Source organism: Physeter macrocephalus, chromosome 6 (assembly GCF_002837175.3).
Source record: "Physeter macrocephalus isolate SW-GA chromosome 6, ASM283717v5, whole genome shotgun sequence".
Lineage (NCBI taxonomy): Eukaryota > Metazoa > Chordata > Mammalia > Artiodactyla > Physeteridae > Physeter > Physeter macrocephalus.
The window spans coordinates 76,490,442-76,499,859 of NC_041219.1; the positions used below are offsets into that span (position 1 = coordinate 76,490,442).

At 32.6% G+C, this 9,418-nt stretch overlaps 1 protein-coding gene across 2 annotated transcripts in view; it reads right to left on the minus strand.

Annotated features, from left to right (window-relative positions):
• ERGIC2 (ERGIC and golgi 2) overlaps nt 1–9,418 on the minus strand; it is a 41,612-nt gene that overhangs the window by 11,086 nt on the left and 21,108 nt on the right. For both annotated transcript variants that reach the window (XM_024129237.3, XM_024129235.3), the window contains exons 7-10: nt 7,742–7,843; nt 6,399–6,494; nt 4,361–4,416; nt 3,363–3,461 (exon numbers count right to left, since the gene is read on the minus strand). In XM_024129237.3, coding sequence (XP_023985005.1) covers nt 3,363–3,461; nt 4,361–4,416; nt 6,399–6,494; nt 7,742–7,843 — 353 coding nt within the window. The remainder of the gene's footprint in view (nt 1–3,362; nt 3,462–4,360; nt 4,417–6,398; nt 6,495–7,741; nt 7,844–9,418) is intronic.

Consider the following 9,418-nt stretch of genomic DNA (forward strand, 5'->3'; position numbering starts at 1 on the left):
TGGAAACATATGTATATGTATAACTGATTCACTTTGTTGTAAAGGAGAAACTAACACACTATTGTAAAACAGTTATACTCCAATAAGATGTTTAAAAAAAAAAAATCAATGAAAGCAATATATTCACACTTGGTAAAACAAGTTCTCAGTAAGCATAAAGTAGTCACACAGACACACACACACATCTATTAGAAGATGTCAAAAAAGATGAGCTAGTTGTCTAGTTAGATATCCTTTATAATCATTATCATCCTTTTATAAAATATGGAAAATAAAAGCATTTCTTTATAGTACAGAAACTAATAAAAATAAAGTTATAATAGCATAACCACCACAAGACACATTTTCAGTTTCTACTAATATCTGAACAGAAATAAATAAACCAAAACTGAATTAGCTATTGGATATATAAACCAAAATGTAGCCTTTGGATAAATATGAAGAATCAATGCCACAGTAGGAAAATAAGCAAAGAAACTACTCAGTGATGGCCTGGGGTTACTACGTAATCAAAATGATCATATTTATACAGTCATTAGGCATTTATAGGTTTAATACAAGTCATAAACACCAGTATATTACTAATTATTAATTAATTTTAAACAATTAACAATTCACATAATACAAAACATGTTAATTCTCTAGGCCTACATTCTAGAAAATTTAGAACTAGATATATCTATGTATAGTTTCAGCTAGGTAAGTGAATAGGGCCTCATTACGTTTGCGATGTACTTCACGTCACATGGTGATAACTGTCTATGATAACTGAGTACATGAATAAAATATATCAGTTTTAAATGTATGGTTTGATAAATTTTGACAAACGTTTTTATCCATACGATCACCGCCACTATCAAAATATAAAACATTTTAATCACCCCAAAGAGTTCCTTTGAACCCCTTTTCAGTCAACCCCTTCTACCTCTGGTCCTAGGTCAACCACTAATCTACCTTCTATTGTTACAGACTAGTTTTGCCTATTCTAAAATTGCATATAAATGGAGGTATACAGTATGTACTTTCATGTGTCTAGCATGAATTAATTTTTATTTTTATTTCCATCAGTTCAATTTCTCTGTCTCTTATCTCAGTGTAATTCAGAATAGGAGAGGGAAAGGTAAAATTGTAGATAGAAGGGAGAGGTAAGAGTAATGGTGTCTTCAACACTAACATTAAACAAGTTTCTAACAAAATAAAGCAAAGCCTGTTTCAACTTCACCATTTCTTATTTCACCTACCACTATAACTACCACTTGTACCACTGTAACTTTCAAAAACATAAAACAGTTTTTGGCCAGTTCTATTATTAATTTCAACTTAAATCCTAAATATTACCACAGATAATATTAGAGCAAAAGTGTGTCAACTTTGTCCACCACCAATAAATGGCTTATCAATTGTGGACGATCTTTCATCCTTTGAGTTGTTCTCTGATGTAAAGTGAACTGCTCAATCTGTGCTTATTTTTGAGGTATTTTACAAATATCTCTATTACGTCATAAACAAAAATAACAAGCTAAAAATGAGCGGAGAAGAAGGTGTTCAAGTATGAAGTATTTATGAAAAAGAAGATGAAATTGAGAGCGGTGAGGTTATAACCAATGCTGTACACATGGGTGGGATAATTAGACTTGAGGGAAAAAGTGAGAGACAAAGGAAATCTCACCACGTGCGGAATGAAGTCCAATGCAATGAATAGTAGCCAATGCGGGTCAAAGAAACGTGACAGGGAAAATTGGAAACCTTTTAAGCTATGGAGAGAGAACTGCTGAAGACCTATATGTCTAATATACAAGTCTATTAGACAACTTAATGGCCAGGCAGGGGGAAGATGCTCTTGCATTAGATTTTGTTGCAAGCCACAAACTGTTCCAAAGGTTATAGGTCTGTCCAAATCTGCACAGCATTAAAGATGTCACTGCTAAGTAATCCCCTCAAAATTCCTACATGAAGGAGGGGGTAGTTACCTGAATCCAACAGATCTGTAATGCTGAATTTTTTCTTTTTTGAAAAAGAGGCCCAACAGAACATATATAAGGAAGGAGAAGAGTATACCTGCTTTAAAGCTTTGAACAACCTACTGACATTCATCTCATGCCATTTTATAAAGTAACTCTAAACACCTCTTAGTCTTCCTGAACATGTAAATTTAAAGAGCCTTCTGAAAATTAATCTGTTCATATTTAGATCTGCTTCTTTAAAAAAATGTATAGTTCAGCATCTTGAAACAAAGTATTAACCAACATGTTTTCAATTGAGCATCTCTTGTAATATTTAATGTATTTTGGTGTAGAATGAACACATACTTAAAGATGAGATTACACAGAACAAAGCTTATAATTCTCAGAATGTTTCTACTCACACATTTCCAATTTAGTACACTCAAGCTTCCTTGAGTGAAACATTCCCACACAAACATAAAATACTCATGAATTCTAAATAAAACATCTTTAATGTATCTGATTACAACATTATGCTAAAAAAGTAAAATACTGAAAAGAACATTAATAAATCTATTTGAATTAATAAAAAATGAAATCCTTAATTACAGTTTTGCAAAGGCTAAAATTCCTAGTGGTACAGGAAGCTTTAGACGTCCTTAAGGTGTATCATATAATATGACTATTTAAGAAGAAAGGCAACCAAAAATCTTCAAAAAACATGAGAACAGATAACTTGCTACAAAATTAAGGAAATAAACTGAAATTTTAAATGGAATAGATGGTTAAAACAAACAGTAATAAAAGGTATCTGTACTACTTCTGACTGTGTTAATACCAAACCATTCTAGAACTGAAATTTTAAATGGAATAGATGGTTAAAACAAACAGTAATAAAAGGTATCTGTACTACTTCTGTGTTAATACCAAACCATTCTAGAAAAACTAGGTTTCTGATGTTTGTAAAATTCTCTAGAGAGGTTTCTGATATGGTAAATATAGTATAGATTTTAGAACTTTGAACCTACACAAAGAAAATTCTTCTTATAATGTTCAAACTTTCTTTTGTTCTTATTCTTTCTTTGTTAAATATGAAAAAGCAGTTATGCCCTCTTAACACATTAACCTTTCATATATTTAGATAGCTTTTAAATTCTACGCCTCCTGATTACTTCTGACTAATTTCTTATTCTGTTCCATGGCTCATTTTTTACCATTTAAAATTCATCCACTACTAGAACAAATTCTCTTACACACATCTCCACTTAAAGATAATCAGCCATTTAAACCACTTCAAGATTTATCTGTTTATCTGTTACAAGGGGGTTAGGAAGAGGATTATTTAAAATGTATTAATATCAAAGTTATAAGAACAATTTGCCTACATGCAAATTACAACAGTAATTATTAAATACTTACGATCTAATGCAATTTTTTCAGTTCCATCTAAAGGATTAATAATTCCTGGAACAAGCTCTCCAAAAGACAAATGATCTATTCTATGAGAAAAATTGTAAGCTAAGAGGCAAAAAAAAAAACACCCAATTAAGCAGAGAAATTAAATTATTCAAAATACATGTTACAGATTAGTTCACATTCTTATCTATTCTCAAATGAAAATATCTAAAATCTGCTGGTAGAATAGTATAGTATTTAAAACCATACTATTTTAAGAAAAATGCATGCAAATATGTGGGAATTATATGTATAGAGGTAAACACATTCTGATAAAATGCTATATCGCAAATTTCATAATTATATACAAAATAATATCTAAAAACTAATATGACATCTAATCCTGATAAACAAAAAAATAAGTCTTTTCTAGTCCAAATCATCATATAGAAACAGGACTGTGTTAGAAGAACTGAGATGATGTCCATAAAACTGATCAGATACATTTTTAATACACACTATTGCTTTAGCACATTTATGTAACTAAACTTGTTTTTTATGGAATTTATTACTTGTTTTTGTTGTCTAAAGGAGACTTTAAAAACTAAGTTTTATGATAATCATTACACAAAACTACCTTGAATACTTTATATATGTGTGTAAATGTCCATATTTAAATTTACATATTGAAACAAGTTTCAAATATATTCTCTTCATTATCTGTAAAAACTATCAGAAAAAAAAAAAGTAGCAGAAATGTGTACTAAGTGATATAAAGCACAACAAGGCTGCTTCTCCCTACCTCAGCAACTTCTGAGCTATGACTAAAAAGAAATATAGGTAGCTTAAAGACAAAAGAAAATGGATTAGTCAATAAGTTAGACCATTTATTTTCTCCTTCAGATATCTTCTTTCGGCATACCCCACTTCCAAAACCCTACCTCACACCTGCACTAAAAATTAAAAAACACACTTTTTTTGCAAGGACATCTTCACAGAAAGAAATTTCAGAAACTGCTTACAGTCGTGGTTGACAAGTGCTGCCAAGTGTGCATGACCTCGGGGATGTGGAATTGCCCTGAAAGGAGGAAAAAAAGATTAAAGTAATAATAAAGGGGATCTTTCCTAAGTTATATAATTTTCTTAGTATAAAATAATATAACAACATACTTGGCCCATGATTTAAGTAGGTAAATCTCATCTCAGTAATGCAATAAACTGGGGGTTGGCAAACATTTTGTGTAAAGAGTCAGACAGTAAATATTCTAGGTTTTGTGGGCCAAGATGCAAAACTGAAGATATTATGTAGTTACATAACAAGAGAGAAAACAAATTTTCACAAACATTAATGAAATTCAAATTATAGTAGTAGTAACTGAGTACTTTTTGGAATCCAGGTATTTTTGCTGGGAGATAACATTTTGCTTAACTGGGATTTAGAGTTGACATTCCCTATTTTCAAAATCCCAGATATGATAAGGATAGGATACAAACCAAATGCTTTTCCATTTGGCCTCTCTTATTGATAATATGAGTTATCACATGGAGAGGTAAGTGAAACTGAGAACAAAGGCCAAAATATAGAAGTTCTTATAATATTTGTCAACGTTTCCCTCTTTCAGTTAGTTTTGGAGTAGGACATTGTTTGTATCCAGAAGTGTAATAAAACCTTCTAAATTTCTTTGAGCCAACTATTATTTGTTGACTATATGATACCAAGAAATTCTAAGGTTCCCATCTACAGGTTGGGGATGGAGAGAATAGGTCCTGGCAACAGTAACAAAACAACAAAACATGAATGTTAAGAAGAGTGGGATAACAAAGACAAAGCGGGGAATTCCCTGGCAGCCCAGTGGTTAGGACTCAGCACTTTCACTGCCGAGGGCCCGGGTTTAACCCCTGGTTGAGGAAGTAAGATCTTACAACGCATGTGGCACGGCCAAAAAAACAAAACAAAGACAAAGCAAATGCCTGATTTGATCTGATCACTGTAAACACTGAAATAATTTTGCATAGAAGTCTAATGCTGTTTCTATATATTTAAAAAATCTCCAGCCATGCTCTGTCCTGCTTTATGGCCTTTCCCTCAGTCTAGATGCCATTCTCTCCTTTTATATATAAAATTCCTAATCATCCATTAGTGTGTGTTCAAAGGTTTTCCTCAATAAAGCCTCCACTGACTTGCAGAGTAGGTCAGGTACCTTGTTATATAGTTTATCAGCCATAGTTTTCCTTTATAACTTCAATACAACTACAATTAAATAATTATTAGTGTAATTCACTGTTTAAAATTCAGATTCTCTCATACAATGTCAGCATCATAAGGGCAAAAACCCTTTCTCTGTTTTTCACGGTTTCATCTTTAGTATCTAGCGCGGTACTCTGCACATAGCAAGTACTCAAAAAATGTCTTTTGCAATAAAAAATTGTTCACCTTTGCAAGTCTAGATGGAAGGAAGGAAGGGAGGGAGAAAAGCAGAGAAAGAGAGAGGAGATAATCAGAGAATCTATTTATTCATTCAGGAATGTACCAAGTGTTTATTATATGACAGTTTCTGTGCTGGGTTCTGCTCATGAAGGCAGGTGGTCTGATATTTTTCTTTAACATTTACCCAATTTACTTTATCCCAGACATATTTCTAACTACATCAAAATACTTGTCTCGTACTGGTCAGGGATTATATTTTGATGAGGATCACCCAAAGGAAAAACAAAACAAAAACCTAATATCCAACAAAATGAACAAATTAATGAAATGTCTAGGTAAGAGCTTTCTGGCTACTAAAACTTGGCAAGCTGAACGTTTTAATTCATATTTACCCACAGCTTATATACTTTAATATATGAAATATGACATGACTGTTTTTCTTTTGTTTTGAAGCAGTAGTTTTTAAAGTTAGTAGTCTTCTCTATCCTGAGGTTGAAGGCTGAAGACATCAAAAATATACATTTTAAGAGTTCTTTAGTGGTTAGTTATATATTATTTGATTAACAAAGAATTTACTTTTAACCAAACTGCCAACTTGTTTAAAGTATTTTCAGTAAGTGAAAAGAACATACTTGCCCACAGTTATGTGAAAATTCCCTGCTACTTTATTGACATATAGATGACCACGAATTCTGCAAGCATCTGGAGGCTGTGATGAATCATCTTCCCTGTTACAAGATATATTAGAATTACTTACAGCATATTCAATATAGTCACCACATTTCTGGTGAGAAAATTTTATAGAGGGGAAAAATAAATCCCTAAAGATCAATTTTTAGGTAATGTTCTAAATGTCAAAAGTAGAATAGCAGTTTTTTGAAGTCTACACATTTATTTTAAAACATCTACAAAATGAAAAAAATTACATAATTATATATATTTTTTTATTTACACAAATATAAAATTTCAAGGTTATTCAAATTTAACCAGAGGACTAAGTCTAATGAGAGAAGAAAAATTAAAAGTAAAGAATCACTAGTCCAACAAAGACATGCTTTTATCATGTTTCTGGTGTGTTGGGAAAAAGAATGAGTAAGGGAAGGGCATGCCACTTAACTTCAAATAGACAATAACATTTTCTTCCTAAGCAAATGTAAAACCTCTGTATAGTTTTAAATTTAAATGATCATTTTCATGATTATAGCATTTCCAAATATCAGCTCTTCTAATCTATAAATGAGACAAAAAGTGAAATATAACCAGAGGACTAAGTCTAATGAGAGAAGAAAAATTAAAAGTAAAGAATTACTAATCCAACAAAGACATGCTTTTATCATGTTTCTGGTACTTTAGGGGACAGGAAGGGTTGGGAAAAAGAATGAGTAAGGGAAGGGCATGCCACTTAACTTCAAATAGACAATAACATTTTCTTCCTAAGCAAATGTAAAACCTCTGTATAGTTTTAAATTTAAATGATCATTTTCATGATTATAGCATTTCCAAATATCAGCTCTTCTAATCTATAAATGAGACAAAAAGTGAAATAAAACATGAAATTCCTAACCAAAGTTTATACATCCTCATAATGGTAAATGAAATTAATTTGTTCTTTAAACCTAGTACAATTTTATATGAAGGTATACCATACACACATAAAAGAGAAAAATTAAATGAAAATAATATTTGGGATAATCCTGATCAATATCACAGGCCATAAATTTAAGAGTAAAAAAGACATCTTGAGACTTCCCTGGCGGTCCAGTGGTTAAGACTCCGCGCTTCCACTGCAGGGGGCGCGGGTTCAATCCCTGGTTGGGGAACTAAGATCCCATATGCCGCATGGTGCGGCCAAAAAAAAAGACATCTCATCATACAGAATGATTACATTTTCTCTAAGAAATATAAGATTCAGAGGAGTAAATCAATACTAAATTATGTCACAATAAATTATGAATAGTCTCACAAAATCTCCCACCTTGGTGGAAGTGCTGTTGATGTACTTTTAAAAGCACTTTTAAATATCACATCTTGAAGTGAATGTTCTTCTTGCAGCCTACTCTGAATCAGCTGTAGCATCCTAAATACAAAACAAGCAAGCAATAGTTAAAAAATACAGTAAGACACACAGAGAAAGCCAATACTATTTTAAAAATAACACAGGTAGTTGACTTAGCTAAACCATACATTTATTATTACATAACTTTATTCTAAAATAAAGTCCCAAGTATTCTTTGGTCATTTCCTTGAAAGCAGGAAAAGTGAGGGAGTATGGCTAGAGGTCTAACAGCTGGGCTCCTTAAGTCTGTCTAATTCCATCAGTAATGAACGTGTGGACACTAATTACATGTCCATTAATGGTGGAATCAAGGTCACCAAGAAAGAACTTCTGTTCACCTGAATATCTAAATTCATCTTTCATGCATGCACGCAGCAATAACAAAATTCTTAGTTTTTGTCGGGCATTGAATAAAGTGTTATAGATACAAAGAATGAGACAAATAAGGGGCCACATAATAGATTTGATGGAGTTAAAAGGGGCAGATTACTGGGGGTTAAACCCACACAGGAGTATCCAATTCTCATTACAAACCAGGCCACAGTGACAAATATCACCTAGTGTCTGCCTTTTCCAAAGAAGCCTGAACTTTATTCTACGACAAGACCATTCTAAACAAAATATTATATTCTACCTATAATTTTAAAAAAGAATATCAGCATATAAGGTATAGGATTATAGAGAACAAAGTATACATTTGAGAACTCATGCTTAGATTTTCTTTTTAAATATACTTAGCCACTAAAAACACATTAGTTGCTTGAAGATTTTTTTTTTTACAAAATTGTTACATTTACAATACCTCATGAAATTACTTATTCTGAAGAACAAAACCAAGAATAAAAGTATTTCTTCTCTCTAATATTTCTAACATTTTCAACAATAACTTTGTATCTTTAGATATAATCCTATTTTATATCCTTTAATCTATATCTTTATATAACTAACATCCAAAGTCACCTGTATCAGAGTTCAAACTCAGCAAGTACAAAATTTATACCAGAGGGAAAGGAGGGATGAATAGACAAAACCGGGAATTTTCAGGGCAGTCAAACTACAGGTACTGTAATGGTGAGTACGTGTCATTATGTATTTGTTAAAACTCACAGAGTGTACATCTCCAAGAGTGAACTCTAAGGTAAACTATGGACTCTGGGCAATAATGATGTGTTCATGTAGGTGCATAGATTGTAAGAAATGTACCACTCTGGTGTGGGGTATCGATAACAATGGAGGCTGTACACAGGTGGGGGCAGGGAGTATTTGGGTACTCTGTACTTTTCACTCAGTTTTGCTGTAAACCTAAAACTACTCTTAAAAAGTCTTTAAAAAGAAAAATTATATATATATATATATACATACATACATACACACACATAAATAACTTGGAAAAATTATTAACAAACAGAGGAACTTAAAGAAGAAGCAGGGCTTCCCTGGTGGCACAGTGGTTGAGAGTCCGCCTGCCAATGCAGGAGACACAGGTTCATGCCCCGGTCGCGGAGGATCCCACATGCCGCAGAGCAGCTGGGCCCGTGAGCCATGGCCGCTGAGCCTGCATGTCCGGAGCCTGTGCTCCGCAACGGGAGAGGCCAC